Genomic DNA, 26,964 nt, shown 5'->3' on the forward strand with positions numbered 1-26,964 from the left:
AAATAACCAGAAGGGTCCATCCACTTTATTAGTTCTGGAATACGCCTTTAGATATTTCATTTAAATCTTACTTGGTACTTGCTAGACCAAGGTTGTTCTCAAATGCTCTCAGGATGAAATCAGTAAATGTGACAGCTAATCTTGGTTGTGACCTGCATCTGGGATCTACTAACACAAGCTTCTGGTCAGTCCTGTGGCTGACTTTTTTTTTCTAGGAGAGAAATTATTATTTTTATCAGTAATTATATTTTAAATATTTAAAAATAGCAAAACCTCTTTGAAGTTAAACACTAAGAAAATGCTAATTTCAAGTACAGTGAGAAAAATTATCAATAATAGTTCCATGATGTTTATAGAACATGATTTTAATATTTTCAACTTAATATTCATCAAATACAGTAATTTTAAGATATAATTCATTGTTATGTCTCCTTTTTCATTTCTGATTTTATTAATTTGGACATTATCTCTGTGCTCTCTGGTTAGTCTGGCTAAAGGTTTATCTATCTTATTGATTTCCTCAAAGAACCAGATCCTGGTTTTGATGATTCTTTGTTCTTTTTGTTTCTATTTGGTTGATTTCAGCCCTGAGTTTGATTATTTTCTGGCTTCTACTCCTCTTGGGTGTATTTGCTTCTTTTTGTTCTAGAGCTTTCAGGTGTGCTGTCAAGCTACTAATGTAAGCCCTTCAGTTTCTTTTTGGAGGCACTCAGAGCTATGAGTTTTCCTCTTACCACTGCTTTCATTGTGTGCCGTAAGTTTTGGTATGATGTGTCTTCATTTTCATTAAATTCTAAAAAGCCTTTAATTTCTTTATTTCTTCCATGACCAAGTTACCATTGAATAGAGCGTTATTCAGCCTCCATGAGTGTGTGTGCTTTTCGTTGTTTTTGTTGGAATTTAAGACCAGCCTTAGTCCATGGTGATCTGATAGGGTGCATGGGATTATTTCAACCTTTTTGTATCTGTTGAGGCCTGTTTTATTACCAAATATATGAACAGTTTTGGAGAAGGTACCATGAGGTGCTGCAAAGAAGGTATATCCTTTTGTTTTAGGATAAAATGTTCTATAGATATCTGTTAAATCCATTTGATTCAATACTTCTGTTAGTTTCACATTGGCTCTGTTTAGTTTCTGTTTCCATGATCTGTCCTTTGCTGAGAGTGTGGTGTTGAAGTCTCCCACTATTATTGTGGGGGTGTGATGTGTGCTTAGTGCTTTATTAAAGTTTCTTTTATGAATGTGGGTGTCCTTGCATTTGGAGCTTAGATGTTCAGAATTGAGAGTTCACCTTGCTATATTTTACCACTGTCTCAGTCTAAGTGATGTCACTAAGGGGATTGGTATCACCACTTTCAACCTCTCAGAAATGCTGACTTGGAAAGGTGAGTTGAAAAGCAAGCAGGCATCAGCAATGTTGAAAATTGAACAATTGAAAGAGAACAAAAAAGCTAAAGCAGCGGTAAATGTTTCTCCATGTTTATTAACCTGCACTCATGGCTGTATCCAGGCATTGAGTTGCATCACACTAGGTGAGCTAAGTCCAGCCCATAAGTACTAGAGTGCTCAGAATTTTTTCTTTACTTTTCTAACTAGAGACAGTTGTGCTCAGCTACAATACTACCTTTTGTCCACATATATTAAATCTGGGATACTTTGCTGAGGACCTGAATTTGGTCTCTGCAGCTCACAAGAGAAAGGAAAGAAAAAACTCTTGAAAGTTGTCCTCTACCCTCTACATGGGTGCTGTGGCACGCTCCTTCCTCACAACAGACGTACACCGAAAGAATTAACTTAAAATTTAAAAGAAAAATCAACAACAACAAAAACCAAATCAAACAACAACACAAAAAAAACCAACAAAGACCAACAAAATGTTCCATAGGCTGCTGCACTACATTTGTGTTTTTATGATGACACAAATAAAACATGTTTTAAAAGAACTATGCCTGGACAAGATTAAAGGGTTTTTATTACTGTGTATGTATGTTTGTGTGTATGTGTGTAGGTATGTGAACACAAGCATGTGTGGACCTGCAAAGTCCAGAAGAGGGTGTCAGATTCCTTGGAGTTGAAGGTACAGGCCATTGTGGGAATCCTGACTTGTGTTCGGGGAAGAAAACTTCAGGTGAGCAGCAAGCACTCTTAAACACCAAGCCACCTGTCCAGCACCAGAAACTGTCATTTTAATCTATGTGGTTTTGTGCGTCAGTCTGTAATGATTCCTCCCTAAAGGTTTTCAGAAACAAAGGGAGTGCACAAGTAAATTTTGACATCAGTATTCTGTGCTGTCAGACTGGATGTGTACATAAATCCAATTGTTTGCAAGTAAGAAGCCTGTCTCATTAGCTTATACACTTGATTTTTATTTTTCCCAATTCATATTGGCTAATAGGCTGTGCTCACTTGGAGCTGATGCTAACAAAAAGGATAGTTGTTCTTACTTACTTTTTGGCAACTTTCAATGAACTCATCTATGGTAACGACACCATCTTTATTTTTGTCCATCTTCTGTTGAGAAAGAAAAGAATAAAGCATTGTATTGAGTCGCCTTTTGACAGCCTCCCCATACCCAGTAGATTCAAAGAGATAAGAATGGAACTCATTATTTTGTGTTACATGGGACAGTTTCACTCTAGGAGGAACTACTGAATTCCTACAATGAGGAAGCCCAATCATTTTAGGTTGTGTGTTTTCCCCTCTGTGTAATGCCACCTAAATTGTTTTCTAAATTTGACAGATTTTCCTGAAATCTAGAGCCTTGGATTTTTCATTTATAAAATAGAAGAGTATTGAGAATTAGTTATCTTTAAGGTCCTTGTGGGCTCTGCATCACAACGCTCTCTGAAATAAGAGAATGCCTTTGTCAGGGTATTGCCACTCTTCTGGAAGTACAGTTGTCTGTCAAAATACACTTAAAAGCCCAGATTATGAAATTAAGTCAGTATTTGTTCTATTATTCTGTCCGTAGGAATAAACATTCTCTTTGCAGTTTTTGTTGTTTTTTGTTTTTCATCAGTGTGTTTTCCAGGCATCAGGCAATCTTCTTATAACCATCCTCCCTTGCTCTCATTGTTCATTCCCACCTGGAAGAACGTTTCCACATGCTGCCGGGGAGCATCTTCCTTGAGGACCGGGTATGTGCATTTCCCCATCATGTCGTAGATTGCTTTCATTATGTCCAGCATTTCCTGAAATGGAAAGACACTCAAGTGAGGCTGCACACCAGCTGTGAGGAAAGCCATCTAAGATGCATTAGGAGATTTTGTTCATAGTGTCTCATTTGCTTGTTTCTTAAATTCTTTATGGGGTGCCATTAGATTGGCCTATAGCCAACAAACAGCCTTTTGCCTAAAAGCAGTAGAATCCAAATATACCAATCGTGAGAGCTCAGTTTTGCAATGAAGTAGATTCCCATGTATCTTGGTTGGTTGGGAAAGGAGTAGTCTAACTTAATACTTTGATTTTCAAAAATTACAAAAATTTGTTTTATTGAATTATTACACATTTTATTGATAGCCAGTTTCTACATATTTGAAATATTTTAGATTTAGAACTATAACTGCTAATTACAATCAATTAATAAATATTTTTGCAAGTTTTAATTACTTTTTCCTGTTTTGGCTTTTTTTTTTTTTGATTGGATTTTGTATTTATCCTGTTTTGGCTTTAACTAAAGAAGTCACACAAGAATACAGATTCAAATATTTTTTTTTTAATATTTTTATTACATATTTTCCTCAATTACATTTCCAATGCTATCCCAAAAGTCCCCCATAGCACCCCCCACTTCCCTACCCACCCATTCCCATTCTTTTGGCCCTGGCATTCCCCTATATTGGGGCATATAAAGTTTGCAAGTCCAATGGGCCTCTCTTTCCAGTGATGGCCGACTAGGCCATCTTTCGATACAAATATTTTGACTAGGAAGCACTTTCTCGTTTTCTTAGCTTCTAAAGTAAAATCTAGTTTTTGCCATGTCATTAATTCAGATTTAATATTTGACATAAAATGCATCCTAGATTAATTGGTGGATACGGTTTTATTCACTTTTGAGAGTATGGATTAGATAATATTTTGTAAGAATAAGTGAAAATGTAAAAGATGTTTTAAACAGATCTGTGGTAAACTAAGTTAGTCCTAAGATGTAGGAAGATCTGATGAGCCCTATTAAACACAGAAGGGGATAGAGCATTAGTGCGCTATTCAGCTCTCAGCTCTGAAGCAAACAGAAGAATGGTTCAAATGGGAAGGGTGATGATTCTTAATGTTCTCCAGGCGCCTCAGTATTGTTGAGGTACTTAGGCAAAGAATACTCATGCTGTACTAAATATCCACAAAGTGCATCTATTCATGAAGTCTTACACTTAGCACTCCTTGATGACATGTAATCTGACTCCATGTATCCTGTGCCAGTAACTAATCGAACAGTGGAGCCCTGACCCTGGAGTCTGTATCTAATAAGGTATGTTCATGTCTTTGGTCCTTTTTCTCATATGGGACCCTTTATTCAAGCTATTAATGCACACAGAAATGCTGTTAAGTATGCCCAGGCTTTAAGAAAAATGTTCTTTTAGTCTTACACCCTACACTAAGGTTGGTTACCGCCCTCCCTTCCCTTCTCTTGCACTTTTAAATTGTCTTAATAAACCAGCATTTTAATTTGTGAATGTCTTTCATTGATTATCTCCAGTTGTGCTTGTAGATCCCACCATTGTCCTGATCCACCCCAACAAAGAGAAATATCAAGACAACCACAGGGTGATATAACTTTGATAGCTGTTGATTTTCTAGGACTTTGTGCCCCCCCAAAACTATTGTCCACTTGCCATGGGAAGGCCTATGTAACTCCCAAGGATCCCAGCCTTTCTCCATATCACTAGCAGAAAAAAAAAAACAAAAAGAATATAACATTGAGGCATTTTGTGGTTTCTTTGGAGATTATTACAAATGAGTCCTATCCATTCCAATTAATTTTACTACAATATGTCTCATTGCTATCAACATCACATAAAATAAAATCTTTTTGGTTTCCTAAAATGAGATTTTAAAGTAACCATTAAAATTGTTTAATATTTTGAAGTTGAGCAAAACTGGCTCAGAGAATAACTGAATTGGTGTGCCATCTCTTACTTCTTTAGTGATGTAGCCATCTTTGTTTATGTCATACAAATTAAATGCCCAGTTGAGTTTTTCTTGTACTGTCCCTCGAAGCAAAATGGAAAGACCTTTGATGAAATCCTAAAAAGCAATAAAAATATAATTTAGTACTTGGTAAAATTTCTTGCTAAGTGATGGTAGTAAAATTAACAACCCTATGTGTTCTGAACATGTTTCCAAAATTACTAATGTGTTTCTAGTCTTCAATTGCTCAGGGTTCTTTGTGATTATGAACTATACTCCAACCTTTGATATTTTCATCTAATTAGAACTTTATTTAAATTAACCATGATACTGGAAATTGTACCTTCATGCATGAGTACACACACACACAGTGCACATGGAAACATACAGTCTTTTTTTAAAGAAAAAATAATATTCATTAGTACAAAATGCAGAGTATCCCTAAGAAACAAAAAAGCTGTACTCTTTAATTTAATTATAATTGACACGTGGGCAGTTGTGAAAAAACTGGATTCAGAATCTAAACTGGGGTCTTTTTGTCTCTAATTTCATATCTGTAAATATGAGGGTAGTATCTACCTCATAAAGATTTTATGATGATTGAAAGAATTAAGATACTTTTTACAGTCTCCGGAGAGGGCACTGGCCATGAAAGTCTGTTTTAACTCTGTGGAATGCTCAGCTAATGTGTAAATGGATTTGATTACAGTGAAAAGGAATCAGGCTAACCAGAGAAAATTCACAGGTATTTGTTGTTATATAAAGTAAGGTCAATACTACAATATGACTGAACTCTGAAGTGACAGTCTCTTGTTAGGGATGAAAAACCGAGGGAAGTCTAAAAGCTGCCCTTTGGGTGAACTTGTATTCTATCTCCTTTTCTGCATTCCACCATTTAATAGCTGTTTTCCTGTCCCAGTTTAGTTTTTAAGTAGAATTTTTTTCTTACTTCAGTGTTAGTGTATTGGGGCAGTTAGCTCACAGATTAAAATTTATGTACGATGTCTGGTAAAAAGTTCTTTGTCCTAAAATGGCTTTAGCTATTTCTATTCCAAGAAAAGTTTGTAACTATATGTCATATGTTTATTATATACATCCCCATTTTCTTTTTATAAATGATATCCTAATACACTGCTCAGCACTTAATTTTTCCTTAGTTGGTCAAAAATGAAAGGTTGAAAGCGAGCCCCTATTACACCACAAGGATTCTTTTTGTTTGTCTTCTTTGTAAAGGGCATATTCCATTTGGATATGTTTCTCTTTTATGGTCTCTGCAGCAGTAGCAAAGTCCTACACTATCCCTGGCTAAAGTGATGGAACGATCTGAACAAAGACAGGAAGTTTGTGTCACCTTTTTGGCCAAGACCATCAGACCTGTGACTTGCTACATTATTGAACCTAGTCCAAGTTTAAGAGTAATTCTGAAGTGCTTGGAGTCTTAGAAGGAATGCTAACAAGATTAGAGCTGTTCTTCCTCGCATGACAGGAACATTCAATCATGAAGTTCAGTGATTGCTGATAGCACCTTGCCAACAAACTGGGCCACACTTAATGTGCAGTCCGAAAAATTTCTGGCCTTTTCACTCCTGTGAGCTCAAAAATATCACATACCAGTTGTTCTACGGCTTCTAATGTCATTAGGAAAAGTACTCTGCTTTTCATGCAGATCTTCCTCTTAAGTACTAAACATCTTGAACAGACTTGCACTGAGCAGTGGCTAGGGTCCACTGTCTTTTGGCTGAGAATGGGTTCCTGCCCTAACCCTGTGATAGCCCAGGAATAAAACTATCTTAATACTAGACATATCTAGAGCAAACCCATTTTCAACAGGATTACTGTTCTCTATTCTGTGTTATCAAAAGGTCTAAGGGAGGAAGGAACAGAAACTGCAGCTTACTGCCTCAACTTCTCCAGTTAGTTTCTGGTAGATGTTCGTAAGCACTCAGTTTGATGATACCACTTTTCTGGGGTCATTATTCTTGGTCTTGGAAACCTTGCCCAAAGTGACACTTCTGAACAGGATTCTCTCTACCAGGATGTTCAGTTACCTGCATTAAAGAGCTTCCTCAATGGATTTCTACTGGAGAATTTTAAAATACAATTTGATATTTCCATTCTCTCTCTCTCTCTCTCTCTCTCTCTCTCTCTCTCTGTCTCTGTCTCTGTTTCTGTCTCTGTCTCTTTCTGTGTGTGTGTTTCTCCTCTCTGTCTTTATCTATCATCTATCTACCTGTCATCTGCCCCTCTGTCTGTCTGTCTGTGTCTGTCTATCTATCTATCTATCTATCTATCTATCTATCTATCTATCTATCTATCTATCTATCTATCATCTATCATATATCTATCTCTTATATTTGGTTTACTGTATACTTGATAAACACGCTCATTACTAACCAAGAGTATGGCTATTATAGATCCTTCTCTAGACCACTGAGAGCAAGGCCTGACTTAGTAATTACCTAGTCTTGCACTGTAATGACAGTTCTTTGATCAGACAGCCTTTTACTCTGTGTCTCGAGGCTACTTACTATTCGTGGAACATTCATCGTTCTGACTTCTGCCAGGCAAAGACCACTCTGGCTTTGAGCAACCCATTGGGAGGTGGCTGCTACAAAGTCCAAATGGGAACATTAAATGGCTCAGTAAAGGTTGTGAAGGTGACAGACTCATCATAGAAAGTTATTAATAGATTATAGCCTGACTTTATCCTATAAAGAGACAGCTTACTTATTTTGACTGAAATAGTAATGTCTTTTAAAATAACTTAGTGTCTTGAAAAGTGATTGTAGCTACACTAAACTAAATTAGTAGTTCTTTGATTTTTTTAATTAGATATTTTCTTTATTTACATTTCAAATGTTATCCCCTTTCCTAGTTTCCCCTCCGAAAATCCCACTATTCCTCTCCCTCCCCCGCTCCTCAACCCACCCAGTCCCGTTCTTTGATTTTAACCTTTGTGGTGATGTTTAAGGATTTGATAAATTATTTAAAATTGTACTGAAAAATGCTGTAAGCACACATAAATCTAATACCTACTAATATTAAATATTTCTATTCTCTGTTCTCACATAATCTCTCACTCTATTTTCTATTCTCACATAAGAGCACATATTTATTAAAAGCCATATATATGATCTTTAATAAAGTATAGATAGTGTATATATTTTATAGCATGTGCATATGTTAAATACTTAATATGTCTATAAGATAATGGAGAATATCCCATTGTTGCATTCATATCAGCATTTTAAAATGTATTAATCATATCATGTATTGATATATTTAATTTAATATTACAAGTATTTTGCCACACTATTGAAAATCCTTCTTGACAGAATAGAACTAACTGAATAATTGAGTCATAGAAATATATCATATTTACCAAAATATAATGTACCAACATAACTTCTGAACATTTGAACTACAAGAATCATATTTCAAACTTTTTTTTGAAGATGATTTCTGTTTTCATCTATATATATGATATTTTGCCAGCATGTGTGTCTGGGTGATACTTGTATGCAGGCCAGAAGAGGGAATTGGATCCCCTAGAACTGGACTTATAGACAGTTGTGAAGCCCAGATTAGGTATTGGAAATTGAACCCCTGGATCCCTGGAAGAGCAAGCAGTGCTCCTAACTGCTGAATCATCTCTTCAGTCCCCTAGAATCACGTTTGAAATGCCAATCCACCACACACAGAGATACAAATACACATGAATAGAAATGTAATTTTATGCAACCATGGACCAGAACTTGAAGTTATCATAATGATATTCTCTTTCCATTTTTTTCTCCCACTATTTTTCTAAAATGTTATGGTCACTGACCTCTAATTTCAGTACCTGCATGATTTCAAAGTCTGCAGCATTGTTTAGTGATATGGATATAAAGCAACTCAATTCAGTAATTCCTATTGTTGAATATGTAAGTTAATTAAATTGTTTCCTTGTTAAAAATGATCCCGCAGCAAACGTCTTTCTGTGTTTCTCACAATTCTGTCTTATTTTCAGTGGGAAGAAGAGCCGTGGATAAGTGGTCCTAAGACACAGAAGTTAAATGTAGAAATTAAACGTAATAATGACTAGCCACTGTAGATTTGAGGGGACATCTGGTTCAGCAGTTCCCTGTTAGATGATACCAGTTGTCTCATGGAGCCTAAGGAATGAGTCCTACTGTCTTTCCTTTATAGATGGGTGCTTAGGGATGTGACTGCATCACAGCACAGAGCTTTGAACAGCAGTCAGTTCTGGAAACTGAACCAGACATCTGTTTCAAATTCCAGGTTTCCTGTCTAGCTTGGACTGGAGCCAAGGCCTGTGGTCATGTAGGACATCAAGGCAGAAAAATGTGCCTCACATCCGTTACTGAGTGTAGGAGAAAGTTGTGAGAGAATGTGAAGGAAAGGCTCCACTCCACTTCAGTTTATTAGTGCCACTGTAGAACATTTGAAAGTGTCTGCAAAACGTAATTCTTTACATGAATGGACAAACAAACAAACAAATAAATAATGGTCTAAAAAGTCAGAGAAATCAGGTTTCATATACTCTTGGATATAAATTCTATTACAAGACAGGAGTAGGTAAAAAGGGCTTTCTAGCAGTTATATGTCTCAGGTTATGACCTCAGACTGAGACTCACAGATGCTAATTTCAAATCTTGGCAACTGAACAGGTTGTAAGCAGGACCCTTGACCTTACGAACAAAGAAAAATTTCGGTGTGACAGGTAATTTTCTGTACTCTTTTGATGTGCATTTGATTCTCATTAATTGCCTTGATGGAGGAAGGTCAAAGGCACAAGAAACCCAACAGTAATGTCTTACTGACCTCAAGTATAAGTAGGGTCACACTTGCTTTTTTTTTTTTTTTAAATAGCTCATGCTGGGAGCTGGTGGTGCACACCTTTATTTTTTTATTTTATTATTTTTAAAGATTTATTTATTATATGTAAGTACACTTTAGTTATGTAGCTATCTTCGGACAGCCCAGAAGAGGGCATCAGATCTTGTTATAGATGGTTGTGAGCCACCATGTGGTTGCTGGGATTTGAACTCAGGACCTTTGGAATAGCAGTCGGCGCTCTTAACCGCTGAGCCATCTCTTCAGTCCCACACTTGCTTTTAATGCAAGATATAACATAAGTACCCATGTGCCTATGTTGCTATAAATGTGTGTTGTATTTATTTATTGATGCCTGGAGAAGGACAGATTCCCCATGTGAAATTCCAAATGAATAAGTTGCATCCTTTGGTACCCTCACATTTCATTAATATACAGTGACTTCTTTCTAAAGAGTATTATTTTGAAAATGGGTAGACACTAGACTTGACTTGACAAATGCCATTTTAGGCAGGCAGACAAGATCAGTATCAACAGTCGTAAATCATTTTGACAGTGTACTCATTCTATGTGATAAAATGCCCCCCCCCCGCACTCTTCATTTCCCAAACCCATAACCCCAATTTAATCATGAGAGACCCATCATACAAATCTGGACTGAAAGGCATTCTACCAAATACCCGAACAATACTTCTTCAAACTGTCAAGATGGTTACAAGTAAAAGAAGCCTAAGACACTGTCAGTGCTAACAAGGGTCTAAGGGGACGTTATGACTAAATGAACTGTGGACAGGGCTAAATGAAATTCTATCCTACATGGGGTACTGGGTCAGAAAAAAGGACATCCAGTAAAACCCAAAGAAATCCGAATTTAGCATGAAAGTTAACAGTATGGTATCTGTTAGTTCATTAACTGGAGCAAGCATGCCCTAGTAACCCATGGTGTGAGTTACAGAAGAAACTGCATCCCACATGAGAGCTCTGCTCTCTGCATCTGCTTGTAAGTATAAAGCATGGCGAATCCTTAAAAAAAAATATATATATATATATATATTATAACATGATTTAAAAAGAGGAGACTGTTCTTCAGAACATGGGAACAATTAAAGATATTTGTTGTCTACCTATTTCTCTTGTCCTCTTTTGTTTCTGAGATGTCTGTGCATACGAAGGCCTTTGCCATAAGGAAGTCACAGGACTTGCACTTGGAGAGTATGGGAAGTGGAAAGGAGTGCAACTGAGTCAGGGGTGCTAGACCCCTGATGATAGAAGAGGTGCAGGCTCCCATGACGGGGTGACAAGAAAAGCTAGAGAGCATGGTGCAGGAATCCAGTCCTGGGAAATCCAAAGGATTTGTTTGAGGCCCAGGTGAGGAACCCTTATGATGAGAACATGTGTGATCTACAGAAATTAGTCATGAACTTGGGGGGATGAAGTTTGTACCAGGGCAAGCATGGTCTCCTACATTGTTCCCTTCTGCCTCTAGCATGCTGAAGGGTGTTTGGCACATAGTAGGCGTGGTGGATATTTGTTAAATGAAAAAAAATGAATGAATGAAGTTGAGTACTCTCTAGGGATGCCCCCATGAGAGTACAGAGGCCCCCATGTTGATCAGAAAACAATAATAGAATTCTGTACAAAAAACTGTGTGTGTGTCTCAAAGATGAACAAATCTGATAAAAATGGAATTCTATTACAATTAGAAACATTGCTTAAAATAATACCTCCTGACATTTCAAAGGTCATAGCTATGCCATTTAACAAAGTGACACATACTAGAATGTTTTTCCATAAACTTAACTGATATTTGTATAAAAATATTTTGTCAGCACGGTGAGTAACAGTTCCTATTAGTTTGGGGTAATGCCTCCACTGCAGATCTCCAGGGGGGTGCGGCTCACATCATTTTCCATGTGAATTGAGTTGTCTGCAAATAGCATTTCCTTTCAGCTCTAACTCATCATTTACCTGGAGTAGCAATTTTACCTATTTCAGAATTATTCTCACAGAGGGTTTTAACTCAGCCTCAATACCATGAGCAATCTGGGAAATTCTCAGCCACATGAATACCTGAAGGTGATAATGTCTGAGAGAATGGACTGCAATGGTCTGTCTGACTGCAAAATCAAAAATACTTGGCTCTTTCTGCGAGAGGCTCCTGGCTGCTGACTCGAGACCATGGATTTTAGAGACGCTGCTGCTAGAGATGAGTAGGATTCGCTCCATTTCCCATTCACTTTCCTAAATGGCTTTGAACAAGTCAGCCTTGTAGTGTGCAGGCCCTTGACTTTGTACAAGCCTTCCCCTCTCTATTCGATTCATTTCAAAATGATGACCACATGTTGGGAAGTAGGAGAGGTGCTGCATAGTAGTACTAAATTTTATTATGGTGAATCTTGTTGCCAAAGCCTGAGTTAAACTAATGTGAATATCTATCTTTGTCTGTCCGTCTATCTAAGCTATCTGTCCTTTTTTATCTACCTATGATCTATCTGTCATTATTTATCAATTTATTATCATCTATCAGTCATTATTTACCAATTTATAGCTATATCATCTAGCTAATCTTAAATTATTTATCAATTATGTATGTATTACATATGATCTATCATTATCAACTTATCTATACCTATCTAATATATCTAACTAATTTATCATTATCAATTTATCTCTTATCTATCATCTTCTATCTACTATCCATCCTCTGTCCTCTACCACCTAGCTACTTATCTGCATATCATACTCTATTACATTAATCAAAGGATCCTAAAAGCTTCACCAGTGACTGAACAATAAAAGCTAATTTATCATTTACACATGGTGAAATAAAATGAAAGGAATTCTGGTTCATCAAAAACCCAGTACCTGATCTTGCAATTTCCACAGATAAGCAGGGATGAAAAATGATTCCCACCACTTTCTGACCACAGAACCTCAGTTAAATGCCACCTCAGTGTAGGAGATGCTGGGCAAAGCCTAAGCATGTGCTCACTGAGTACATGGATGCCAATAGTTGGTATGCCCTCCTTTATTTTATTTTGTTGAACAGATATAATACATTTGATTGTAGTTTCCTATGGACTTAGTTGAGGACATTAATACTGTGCATGTGCTCTGTCTGTACCTGTCAACTGTCTCTTCATTTATGTTGTTCGAAAGTATGAAGTCTCTTAAAGACAAAATTCAGGATTTCAGCATAGAAATGTACATGAGATTGGAGAATAAATGTGTGCCGACAAATTTGAGGCCGGAGAGCCTGAATTTGAATGTTAAGTGCTTTATATTCTAACTGTGTAACTATGGCAGGATATTTAACTTTATGACTCGACTCCCCGTTCTCATTTGCTAAAAGGATATAACAGTAGTACCTAGAAGGGCTATAGAAATTAATACTGTGTGATTAACTGAGACATTGCTAAAATAATGAAAGCTAAATAAACATGGGTTTGCATTTTTATCACTGAGTAGGTATTGTCGCTAATATATTGAGCATTTAATACAGTAAGTGCCTATGATAATGAGATAATAACCTGTCATATTACAGAGTAATCATCTGAGCCTTTTCCTGGGTATGTCTAAGGACTCTAGGTTTCTGTGTAATCTAGTGTAATGTGATGCCAAATGCCAGAATTAATTACCTTTATCAGGCAATTCATGTAGTAATAAATGCTACAGTTAAAATTTAATAAATATTGAACATTTATTTGGTGCTAGCATGTGCTCTAGCCAAACCGAATACTCCCATTAGGACTTTTCCATTTGTATGTTGACCTATGGATTTGCTTCACTGCTGATGTTGTAGTGTTATGAATATTAAGGCCTAGAGGGCTTAAATAATAAATTCTGGGCCCCACAGCCACTTGGTGGCAAGAAGGGGATTAGATCCAGTTAATCAAAACCAGATCCCCTCTGACTTGTTCATTCTGTCCTTCACCTTTAAGCAAGTATTGGAAATCTGCCATTTTTCTTTATCTCGAAATCAGGATGGTCTCTGCTAATTTTTCCAGGATGCATTCCAAATGTGTTTACTCCCAAGGCATTTCTGTTATTTTGATATCTTCCAGGTAGTGAGTTAGTTAAGAAATATAACTGCAGTACCCTAGCTTCAACTTTGATTCTGATTTACTATTTATTAGCATTTATGAACTTAGTAGTTCATATTAAAAGGAAAAACATTATACCAACATGAATATCATAGGTAACTCTCACAAGTAACCTCCCAAATTAAAATCAGTCCTAATCATAATTACTGGTATTTTGCATAGACATCATAAAAGAATTGTTATATATTATCACACATTATTATCAATAGACTGACTGTACATGCATAATTAAAGTTATGTGGGACATGAATAACAGGGTAGCAAGTTTCTGATACACAGTTGTTATCAAGTAGCAAAATCACTAGTAGTTTTTGCCTCTGCCATTCTCTGTAATTAACTATAATATTTTTTATTAGGTGAACTAGAACTTCTGTCTCTCACAGTATAGGCATATGGAGGGTATGCTAATACTAGCATTATAGATAAAGTACTAAGAGGATAATCTCCTAGGAAGTCTAAGGTGCCACTAGAAGTGGTATTGTGGGAAATCTGGGACAACCTTGAACTTTCTTCCTTGGCCTAGTAACTGCTGCTTCTGCATCTAGGTTGCTCAGTGCCCTGTCCTGACTTCTTGATTCACATCTCAATCACTAACATCATCTACCCTTCCCATCTTAGGATATTTCTGGGTTAAGTTTTGTGAGGTGATGTTTAAAATCCCTGGTCCAAAATCTTCAAACGGATGGCCCGAGTTTTTCATGAGGATATCGTACACATGAGAAGGTATTTAGTTGCATCTAGAAATTCTGCACAAGGACCATAGATTGATATTTTATGAAGATCCACTCTTCTTCCTTCAGCCTGCCTCCACATAGCACATATGTGTTCAGACTGCTGTCCATGCCAAAATTGTTTCCTCTCCTAAACATATCAGATAGTTACAGTTCTACCAAGCTTATGGTTAATAAGTTTGCATTCATCTCAAAGCTTTTACTACAGTTCGGTTTGTCATCAGCTCCTGTCTGGACTCTCTGAATAAATAACTTCTAAGCCACTCCCCATTTCAGGAGCATAGCTCACACACATAAACCATCCCGTTGAAATTTCCTCAGGGGTCCTTATCTCTTATAGCACAGTCTTCAACCTCTTTAGTTGGCAGCCTGCCTGAGATGTGGCCTCTGTTTCCTTTTCCAACTCACTTTCCTGGCTCATATTCTTACATTTTGTCTTCCAGAAGATCTATAGATGTTTTCTCTTTATTCCCAAGGTAAAGTCTCCACTCAGATTCTGCCTCATGTTTCCCATCTCAACTTGTATTCACATTATTAGCTTCTGCTAGTTTCTCAAGACATAATACATGAAAACCACCAGTACAGGCTTTGCTCTTCCAGTCGCTTCTGCCTGTGCTTCATTTTCCCATCAAGTCTCATCTCTAGCCTCACTCCATCATCTCACTTGGTGTGTCAGGATCCTTATTGGAATTCCTGTTCATATGTGTCATCTGCATCTTCCTCCACACCCTGTAGAAAATATATACCCTAAATGTTACCATTCTCTCTCTCTTTAGTATCTCTCTGCCTGTCCATCTGTCTGTCTATCATCTACCTGATATTGAAATTACAAAATAAGTTAATAGATAAGTTATCTGCTTAAAGACCAAATACACTCACTCAGAATGTAAGCAAATCTATGAACAAAAATTCTCACAATTTTCTTAACAAAAATAAAAGTCACAGACAGCTAATCCAAATTTAGATTCCATTTATTCCTTTAGCACCCACAATTACATGTTACCTGTGACCTGATAGGCACCAGATGAACCCTACAAAGACATCACTCTCTCTACCCATAGTATACATCTGTCTTTTTATCTGTCTGTCTGTCTATCTGTCTATCTATCTGTCATCTTCCCCTATGAATGAGTCCATGTGTATGAGAGAGAGGAGAGAGAAACAGTTTATTCTGATTCTCATATATTTCATAAACAGCCCTGCATGCTTGTACTATATAAGTCACTTGAAAGTTTTAATTTCATTGTAAACTTCTGGGGCTGATGAAGGCAGCACTATTTTCTGTATTAAACATCTTGTCTTATGTACGTTTACTAGGCTTCCCCAGCTGAGCTGACATATATTACATCAATACTTCCCAGGTCTGCTATAGGAACTAGCCCATGGTAAGTTCCAGTAAATGTCAGATAAATCATTTGCCTTCTTGGATTGCCCTCATGCTGTTGAGGACAGTTATGGGTGAGCAGATAGAAAACATTTGAAAGTGCAATAAATATGGCTTGTAATTTGTCCAACTTTGCAAAGATAAGAACAGCTGCATGCCAACATAATAGGAGAAAGGAGATGTTTTTGGAAATTTCTAAAATGAGCAAATACCAAATCTTTAACTTTCTTGCTAAAAGGATTTACATTTCTTTCAGTGTGCCTTAAGTCAAGTGGTGGAATGAGAGTCTAAGGCTTACCTCAAAGCTCACAGCTCCATTGTGGTCCGTGTCGAATGCATTGAAGAGAAAATGTGCATATGTTGTGGAGTCTGAAACATTGAAAAGGGATATCATTTAGTTAATGTTTCTATAGCCTACCCCTTTCTCTTTAATGCATGTTTTGATCTCTGCTGCCCAATCTTTCTATATTGTGACTGCAACTTGCAATTCATAGAAATGAGTCATTCTGAGGCCATTGGTGACGAATTTTCTATGAGCCTCTGGTTAGAATTAATCTCAACACATGAGATTGTGGCTCTTGATCTCAGCCTGGAATGAGTACTGGTCCCATAGGTGGATGTAAAGATGATGGAAACATGTCTTGACATCTTTTGATGCTTGGCAAAATTTTATCTCCATAAGTAAAGTAGTAAGAACCCAAATAATGTGACACATAAGTTGGTACCATTAATATTCCTGTCATTACTCATTTTGTCTATGTGTTTACAGCTCAGAGAAGTAGTTTTGCATGTAAAGAGGTTGGGAAACTTGCACAAAGTCACCTAGTCACTAAGAGGGATTCTGAGACATGAAAATTGGAGGCAGTCCCATGGCCAGTTAATTTGGCTGGGGACTTAGGAAGCTTCTGGTGGCTAACATATGTAGAGGACTTTGTAGACCCTGAGATTCCCACTTATATGTCACTGCATGCAGTAGGGTGCCACTATCCTGCTTGTGTCCTGGGTGGGATCCAAAGCTTGGAGTAGTAAAGACAAAGACAGATGACTCAGTCTGTGCACTTCTGCTGGCTGTCGTCGAAGGTCGTTGGCTGTAGTCTGAGGTCGCTGAAGTCCCTGAAATGTAACTATTCCTCTGTGTCTCTTTCCCATGACCACTCTGTTCCTCCCTCCTGCTCTTGCTATGTCTAACTAACCTCTGAGCCTTCTTCAGTTCTCATTTTAAACGTATTTCTCTTTGTTTTCTTTTCTTAATGCCCAGCTTTACTCTCTAAGTGCTTTTGTGCTCAATTCTTGATCAAATTTACATGAGTATGTTAAATACTCCCTCTCCTGGGTTTTAGCCTTTAGTCTTCACCCTACAAAAATGTAACCTTTTAGCTTTTTGCTTCTAGCCCTTTATCTGCTGCCTTAAAGGCTTATTAATTTCTGTTTTGTGACTTTCGGTGTTTATTTTTACTGGGATTCCTTATGACTTCTATTCCTTTTTGACATTATGAGTTGGTTTTAAAAGGCTGCCAAGGCACTGAGTGCAAATAGCCAGGGATGGGGAATTGCTTGTCCCAATGAAAACAAGTCTCGTATCATTGATCCCCTTCTTTCAAAGTTTCTCCAGTCTGTCAGAGGAAATCCAAACTTCTCTCTGCCCTCTTGGGACTCTGAGCGATTTAGGAATGTTTTCCCTCAATGTTTCATCCAAGTTATTGCTCGTTAACATGAAGATCATGCATCTCAAATATGACTGCAAAAACCTTTAAAGTTGCTTCTCAAAAATGATGGCAGCAACTCCCTTCATCCCTCATTCTAAATACAATATAATACAGCGCTGACTTTAACCATGTGAATTGTGATCTCTGTCTCTGTCTCTGTCTCTGTCTCTCTCTCTCTCTCTCTCTCTCTGTCTGTCTGTCTGTGTGTGGTGTGCACATGTATGTGTGTGGGGAGTGTTTCATGCCTGTACATGTATGTTATTTGCAAGTGTGTGCACACGGTTTTAATTTTGAGTATCTTCATCTATTACTCTCTGCTTTAGTTTTAAGAGAAGGTTTCTCACTGAACATGGAGCTCACAGTTTCAGATAGGCTAGCTAGCCATGAGCCTCTGGGAAACATCTGTACCCCCTGCCAGCACTGATGGTAGCAGATGCACTACACCACACCTGGCATTTATATGAGTGTTGGGAATCTGAGCTCCGGTCTCTGTATTTGGGCAATTAACTCAGCCATCTTCTCAGCCCCATTAAGTTTATTTTCAATAAGTTAACCAGACACCCAAATTGAGTCCATACACTATGTGAAACTGGCAATACCTAGAGTGATGCCTGTGTGGTGTTGATACGTTCTAGGGGGAAGTTATTCTGGATATGGGACAGGGATTTAGTTGCAATGACTTAGTGCAATTGTTGGGAATTTTTATTATAGAGTAATGAAGGATTGGCAGTCTATTCAGGTTTGGAAAGTTGTTTTGCACTTAATAATACTTTTCATGTACTTCTTAAGCTCTTTATATAACTCCAAGGAGGTTTGAGTTTATGGGAGCCATGTTAAATTTATTTCCAGGGGAGAAAAAAAAATAAGTTTTGCATAGTTTATAATGAGCTTGCGTTTCTTGTCACCATGTTTAGACAATCGAGGTAAATATTACTGTAGCTAGCAAAATTCACCATGATTTTTTTAATTTAAGAAAATGATAAAGGCAAGTGATAAATATTCTTCTCAAATGTTATCTCATTAATTTCAATGCTTGATGTGTGGCAATGACAACCTCAAAGTTTACACTGATGTGGTTCAGGGGGCTTCTTGCTCCTTCAGTGCACCTTGACAATTCTCTTGGAAGTTTAGCCAACCTTTCAACCTACATTTATCATGTTGATAGATTTATCTAACAGAATAGTAAAACTAGATTGCTTAAATTTGAATGTCAGCTTTTTCAAAGACTGTGTGGCCTTGTGCCTGTCAAGCTTTCTGTGACTCACTTTTCTCATCCATAAATAATAGTGATATTAGCATGTACTTCCTAGAACCAGCATGAAGTTTAAATGAGAGGTTCCATGTGGAAAGAGTTTATAGTCATCACAAGAACCTATTCGATGTTCGGTGAACATTAGCTATCATTTTTGCAATGCTTGGATTTCAACTAATCGTTTGATCAAATTTCTTAATCCATGATAATATCCCAGGTTTGAGAAGTGAAATCAGTTTCATGGAGTTTCTCCTTCCAACCTTAATTCTATTCTATCTGATTTCAAGCACAAGGTATAGAAATAGTGTGTTGAATTTGAATCTGCAATTCAGGACATTGACCTTCTGCAAATCTGTGTGTTTGAACAGCAGTCTCTGCCATCGAGTTCTCTAAGAATAGGGCTAGAACTCAGTGGTAGAGAACATCTTTGCCATGGGAAAGGCTCTGTGTTAAAGCAACCCATCCCCTCAAAAATAACAGCAACAACAGCAGGCCAGTTCTCAATTCTCCCTATTAACTGAGATGGAAATTCTAGTGGTCTGGGATGAGAAATACATGCATCATGTAGCAATTTGTATAGTCTTTACTATTTAGTTCAATATTTATATCTAGAGCAGCCATGTATATACCTCAGTTGCTTTGAGTCTGATGGCTGCCAAATGGATATTTATAGGCATGTTCTTCTGAGTTGAGCTTACTGTCTCACCTCTTTAATATCTGCTCATTGAGGGTGTAGCATAGTCAAAGTATGTGCAAAGTTCCTACAACACAAGCAGAGATAGTCTAGAAACCTTCACTTCTCCCAAGATGTAATGGTTAATGTGCTAAGAGTTATAATCTTAATGCTTCTACTGCATACAGATAAACACTGGAACACACAGGCAGCATCACTATCAAGCTCTTCCCCATCTTATTGCTTTATGCTAGGCATGCTTTAGCTGCCTGCAAGATGCTCTCTTCAGTATGGCTGTGTTGACATCCATTCAGAACACCAACAAGCTACCTTTGGTAAATTGTTTCACTAGGCCTTAGGAAGAGCCCGGAAGCTGACACAACACACATTGTGCAGGTGCTTCTGTATACAAGACAAAGTATTTGTGCAGCATATGGTGAGATGAGCTGATTTATAAGTGCTTCACTGTTACTGTTCACACTGCCAGAAACCTGTTGCTCTCAGACTATCAACCTGAATAAATGATGACTCTGTGGAAGAAGACAGCTACAATATGAAGCTGTCTGCCATCGGAGATTGCCTTCTTCCTGGGACCATTTGTCCTTTGCAGGCATCACTGGGAGATGTAATTTGCATGCATAATATTAATTTTTAAATGGCACGTCATCATTCTTAGCACTATCGCATTCTCTCCAACGATGAACCTTTAGATTTATGCAGTCAATTAACATGAATAATCAAGGAAATTGTAAGAGCCAGAAAGTGATTCTTTCTGCCCTAGATCCCTTCTGATTTGTGAGAAGAATCCTTTGCAATGTAGATTTCTCTGTTTAAGTAGATATTCTCTAATGGAAAAATAATTCTTTTTTAAAGTTTTCATTTTAATATGGAGAGCAACCTAAGTTGTAGTATGCAATAACTTTGATTAAAAAATAAATAATAACAAAGATTTCAATTTGTTTCTATTCTCTGTTATTTGTACCATGGTATATGTTGGCAGATAAAAAGTAAACATGGTCTTTCTTTAAAATTGTTGAAGTAATTTATATTTATATTGCATAAGTATAATTGTATGGTCAGATGGTACCAAATATTCTTTTTCTTTCCCTCTCTCTTTCATTTTAGTGTTGAGAATCAAATTCAGGGCCTTACAATGCTAGACCAGCTCTCTCTCTTTGATGTACATCCCAGACTCCCAATTTAATCTTTCAGTGTTGGGCTGAATACCGTGTTACAACTATGGCATGTTATCATAGCTTCAGCTATCAACATGATACCACCCACAGTCAACTGGGAAGAGGAAATCTTTTATGACAAATTGTTCAGGTATTTTCTTACTTGCAATTTGATACAGGGTAAACCTGTCTACTGTGATTAGTAACAACCCTGGGAAGATGGGAAGATGGACTGGGCTGTATATGATTTATATATACATATATATAAAATGAGTGTGTTATATGTGTGCGTGTGTCTGTGTAAAACTCTTTTCTCATATGTTGTTTTTATTAGAGTGTTTTTATCACAGTAAGAGAAAGGAAACGGGAGCAGGAGGTTATAGCAGACAACTCCCTTGGCCCTATAGAGCATATTTCTTCTCTGCACTGAAGTCCTGAGGGGCAAGGTAGTCATTGCAGCATATCTACATACACTAAAAGTCTTCCTTTGTTTTACTGGAATTTTAATTCTCTAGTTTTGATAACAACTTCACAGAGTTGTCTTAAAATCACTGAAATACTCCAAACTAAATGAATTACAAACCAAACCAAAGAAAATCTAATTTTATATGAAACAGCTAACATTTAAGAGTTGGATACACTTCAGAGTGACTTTTAAAATTATTAGTAAAGATATTAGCAACCATGTGAGATGGTATCTCTAGCCTTTGCTTTTCTGAGTCCTTCATTCTTCAGTGTATGCAACAAGTATGCGTCATTTGTTGTTACTCTCTGTGCAGTGTGAGCATTGTTCATAGTGTTACTCATTGTTGTTCTAAGTATTCCTTGTTCAGTGTGAACACAGCCATGAACAAGACGGGAAAAAAAGTTTCTCTCCCTTTAATTTTGACTTTCTAATGGTGTGAAAAGATAGTAAACGATAAAGTAAGCAAAATACCAAGTATTCAGTGGTTCTGAATAGTGAAGAGAAATGGAGGCCAAAGAAGAGCCATGGGGGATAGTTTAGGGTTACATCTTAAAGATGACGTGGCCAGGCAAAGCCTTCTTTTTTTGTTTGTTGGTTTGCCTGCTTGTTTTCTCACAAGAGAAAGAAGGGTGTGGAGTTGGATGGGTGGGGAGGGGTAAGAGGATAATTGGGATAGATTATAGGAAACATTTACTTTTTACTTTTTCAATTAAAAACATGCAAAACACAGTGAGAATTAGAGGTGTGCACTGAAGAGAACTGAATTTTAGGGTCTGGAATTGGTGCATTCAATTAGGTACCGGAAACAAAGGTGTAAGTGCTGTTTTGGTTAAATGTCAACAAGGATGTTTGACTAAAAAGGTATAAATACTACAGACTGTGGAAGTCTAAGGAGGAGGGAGAGAGGAAGAGGGAGTGGGGGAGGATGTTGGAAGGGAAGGAGGGAGAGAGAGGCAGAGAAACAGGCAGAAACAGTGAGAGACAGAGAGAGAGATGAGATCAGCGGGCATAGCAACAATGCATGTTATGATACATACATATATTTTGGAGTCTCTCAGGAAAAAACTGACACCCTCTGGCCTGTATTTTAATAGGATTACTGACTTACCTTGAAAATTGCCTATGGTCAGGCAAAGAGGTACCACAGCCAGCGAGGCCAGTTCAGACACTCTTTGAGCTTGCTCCAGCAAGTTATTGTTTTGATTTGTTGTTTTAGGTGATGAGTGCCTTAGAAAGGGGGTGGCTATGTAAATGGAAAAGTCTACTCTGGCCACAAGCATAGGAAGCCAGCGTTGCCTCCTGAGTTAAACAGATTTCAAAGCTTAAGTGAAGGACTAGGTATTTTTCTTGCGTAGCCCTGTGAAATTGTCCTAGACCCTGTTTTATGTTGTAGGCTCGGCCCAATTCTCTGCCTTTCCTGGAGATTTGAACCCTATGTGTTATAAGCCCTCTGTATTAAGTAAGTTACTAAAGTTCTCTCTCTGCAAGACTCTTCTTTGTTTGTAAAGCTTCAGCCTTGGTTACATTAAAACCCAAACTCATCTGCCATATCTGCCTGGTACTGTCTTCCTGGTTTCTTCATTGCCTCTTCTCTCTCCCTGCCAAGTTATCCTCAAGCGCAGTCTCCTTTGATTGCCAGTGTCTGCATGGTTCAGTTCCCATTTACCCTTTGGGCTCTGCAGTTGGCCTGTGCCTGACACTGCCTAGGAAAGTTGCTCAGATCAAGCTCAACAATGATTCTCAGATCCTTTTCTTTCTGGATTTCCTAGAAGACATTGGATTTAATGTCTGCACTCTTTCTGGTAAGTTTTCTTTGTACGTCTTAAGAGTCTCTGATTGTCCATTTGGTCTCTTAATGGACTTATTTTTTTCCAGTTCTCTGACTCTCATGCTTGTCTCATGATGCTTTCCACTTTGTATGAACGTACTGACTGTTCCAAGGACTCTCGATGGAGGTCAGTTCACTCCTTTGTTGTTAATAAGCTCTAAATCTGTTATTTTCTCTGACTTCTCTTCTGAACTTCAGATTTTTACTGACTTCTTGTTGATACTAAGTGCCCACAAGATACTCAAATGTAACTTGTTCAAAGCTGAGATCATTATACCCCAATTCTTCTTGTAGCAAATTACCTGGTGCCCATGACATCATCACCAACCCTCTCCCCTTTTCTCTACCATAGGAATGTGTTAATTACTACAATCCTGTGAGTATTCCACAAATGATCACTTTTGTTGCTATCCTGTCTTTTTACCTACACTTTATCTGCCTAGATTAAGTGATCTCTGCTGCCTTCAAAAGGTGAAAGACATCATCCTGAACCGGACCGCTCATGAGATGATGATGAGGCTGTGGGTGACTTTACCATGGACTTTAGAAGCAAATTGGTCTCTATACATTGATTTGCATATTTATAGAAAAGAACAATCCCAGGGAGAGGGGCTGAGGGGTGGAGGATGAAGCTTTCCAGAGCTAGGCAAACTGCATATTAGATTACCCCCCTGTACTATCCCTACTGTTAGCTCAGATCAATTTGCTTGGATAACTTTTTTTTTTAATTGCTTGTGATTGAGAAGAACATCTAATTATGTCTATACCTGGTTCTTATAGTACCACTTTTGACTTCATATCTTCTAAGTCATACTTTATATTCACTCTGTTTTATTTTGTCCCTCTGCTAACTAGAGTATAAGATAATATATTTGGAGCAGGTCACATGTTTTGCTATGGTTTCTCTTCACATGTAGCTGGGCGCACACCGGTCTTGGTGACAAGTTAGAGAAGACACAACAGTACATGAATCTCTTCACTCACCTCTGACATGGAGGTAGCACCATTATCCTACCCTGAGTCTGTTTTTTTTTTTCTTTTCCTTTCTTTCTTTTTTTTTTTTTTATTATTTTCTTCATTTACGTTTCAAATGCTACTCTGAAAGTCCCCTATACACAACTAAAATCATATCTCAATTTTTATTCATGTTTGCAGCTGGGAGAAGTTACTAGAAAGAAAGGGGGATAGCAGAAAGTAGACTAGCTAGAGCTCCACACACACACACACACACACACACACACNACACACACACACTCACACACACTCACACACACACACACACACACTTACACACACACACACTCACACACACACACACACTCACACACACACACACACTCACACACACACACACACACACACACACACACACATCTAGGTTATAACCCAGATCTGTCACTGAGTTGCTATGTGACCCTGATCGAATCATTTAACTTTGCTAAGCCCCAGATTTCACATTGGAAAATTAAAGGTAATTGCATTTGCCCTAATTTGGAGAGCCGAGAAAATCAAATGAGCATCATAAGGCCTGAAGCCATTTTGAGGACCCCTAGTAGAGGTCAAAAAGCACTGTGTGTGAGAAGTCGTCATGCTGGCACACGGGATTACTCACATGAAACTGAGAAATAGGCTTTTAGAGATTCAGTGATGTGAATGTAGCTTATTTTTATAATATACTCAAAATCCTATGAGCTCTGTGCTATGCATTAATTCTTTTACAGGAAGATTAAAAATGTAGAGCCATGCTATGAAAGATTAAACCAAACTCAAGATTGCATGCATAACTCTAATTCTGAGAATGTGTTAACAAGTCCACATTTGTACTTACCTCCCTGTGGAAAGAACTGTGAGTAAATCTCCTTGAAAGTTTCTTCATTAACAACACCACTGGGGCATTCCTAGAGAAAGCACAAAGACGTGCTGTGAACAAAGCCTTTATAAAAGTGATTTTGTACATTTTGAACTGAATGCTCTAAAAAGATGTACCAAGTACCACGTTAACCTCTATTTATGCACATACACACACACACACACACACACACACACACACACAAACACACACACACACACTGGAGTGTGGTCTGGAGAAAGGAGGAAGTTCTTTTCTCTCATATTCAAGGAATATAAATCTTGGAACTGAAGGTTTCAATATCTTTATATTGACTACTGCCCTCATTTGCTTTGTATTGTGATAATGATCATTACCAAAAGCAACTTGGGGAGGAAAGGGTTAATTTTATCTTACACTTTGACTCCATCACTTGAAGAATCTCGGGGGAAGAACCTGGAGGTAGGACCTGAAGTAACAGCAATGGCTGAGTACTGCTTATTAGCTTGCTCTCCATGGCTTGCTCAACTTATAGCACCCAGGAAAATCAGCTTAGTGGTCTCAATGCCGACAATGAGCTGGGTCCTCTCACATCAATCAAGGAAATGCACCACAGACTTGCCCAATTGAGGTTCCTTTTTCCTAGGTATGTCTAGGCTATGTCAAGTAGACAAAAGAAAACAAAACACCTAGCCAGCAAAGCACCACAGCTTGTCTGACATTAAAAGGCTTAAGTATTGTGCAAAGGCATGTGTTTTTGTTAACAGTGAGGTCATGGGGCCCCGCATTGCTTTTCTTGGCATACCACTGAGATATTGCAATGTGCTCCAGCAGTTGTTATTAGATATTTGTTTTATGACTAACAAAGGTTTTTTCCCCATGTATTTGTGACTTTCATTAGAAAAGTATATTGGTTTTTTTTTTTATGGGTCTAAGATAGCTCAAGAGGTTTCAAACAGGAATATGATTCCTAGCAATAGGGTGCTGCTATTCTGGAGCATAGAGAGACATGGCCATGTAAAAGTGACCTTATGTGAGGAAAGACCTTCTGAAGAGTTGGGAGAGATGGTCTTCAAAGCCACAGAGAGGGCCTGAACTTAATGGAACTCTCTCTTTCTACCCTGGAAAGTGTTGCTGAGAACCGATGTATACTGACCAAAGAATAGCATTGGCTTGTTGATCTATTGACACCAGGCAAGGCTAATACTTTAAAAACTAATTTTGTGTTCCTATAAATCTAAAGCTTATGAAGAGGCTGATACCGTCTTAGAACCATAGAGGACTAAGCAAGCAAAGCATAGACTGAGAAGAGGGGTAGCTTTACTCACTCTGTAGAGAGAGGTACATAGATGTTGGCTCAAGGGTCAGTAGTATAGCTGCCCCATGAGAACTGAATGCTGACCATGCCACAGCAGTTCAACATCAGGTTGTACATGGATGCTGACTGTCCATTCTAGGAGATCTATTAGTCCTTCTCAGATGGTTCTCATAGCTCCATATATTAAACTCATTTCTGCTCCAATTGTCATAACCCTTTTATACTCCATAACATTCCTCTAGAACCAGCTTTTTCATTAGGGGAGAAGAAGGAGCATGCTGAGGTTTTAACAGACCAGATATTAGATATGAATGCTTCTGCCATGCACTTCTGTTCTCCACATTTTATTTTATTTTATTTTAGTTTAGTTTAGTTTTTTTTAATTTTTAATATTTTTATTACATATTTTCCTCAATTACATTTCCAATGCTATCCCAAAAGCCCCCCATAGCGCCCCCCACTTCCCTACCCACCCATTCCCATTCTTTTGGCCCTGGCATTCCCCTATATTGGGGCATATAAAGTTTGCAAGTCCA

The 26,964-nt window shown here is 37.8% G+C and overlaps 1 protein-coding gene across 5 annotated transcripts in view; it reads right to left on the reverse strand.

The window, feature by feature from the left end:
* Positions 1-26,964, reverse strand: part of Kcnip4 (potassium voltage-gated channel interacting protein 4) — a 1,098,278-nt gene that overhangs the window by 1,589 nt on the left and 1,069,725 nt on the right. For all 5 annotated transcript variants that reach the window (XM_021161807.2, XM_021161803.2, XM_029477028.1 and 2 more), the window contains 5 exons: positions 25,111-25,180; positions 16,481-16,551; positions 5,135-5,242; positions 3,088-3,192; positions 2,450-2,512 (listed from right to left, as the gene is read on the reverse strand). In XM_021161807.2, coding sequence (XP_021017466.1) covers positions 2,450-2,512; positions 3,088-3,192; positions 5,135-5,242; positions 16,481-16,551; positions 25,111-25,180 — 417 coding nt within the window. The remainder of the gene's footprint in view (positions 1-2,449; positions 2,513-3,087; positions 3,193-5,134; positions 5,243-16,480; positions 16,552-25,110; positions 25,181-26,964) is intronic.

Source organism: Mus caroli, chromosome 5 (assembly GCF_900094665.2).
Source record: "Mus caroli chromosome 5, CAROLI_EIJ_v1.1, whole genome shotgun sequence".
Classification (NCBI taxonomy): domain Eukaryota; kingdom Metazoa; phylum Chordata; class Mammalia; order Rodentia; family Muridae; genus Mus; species Mus caroli.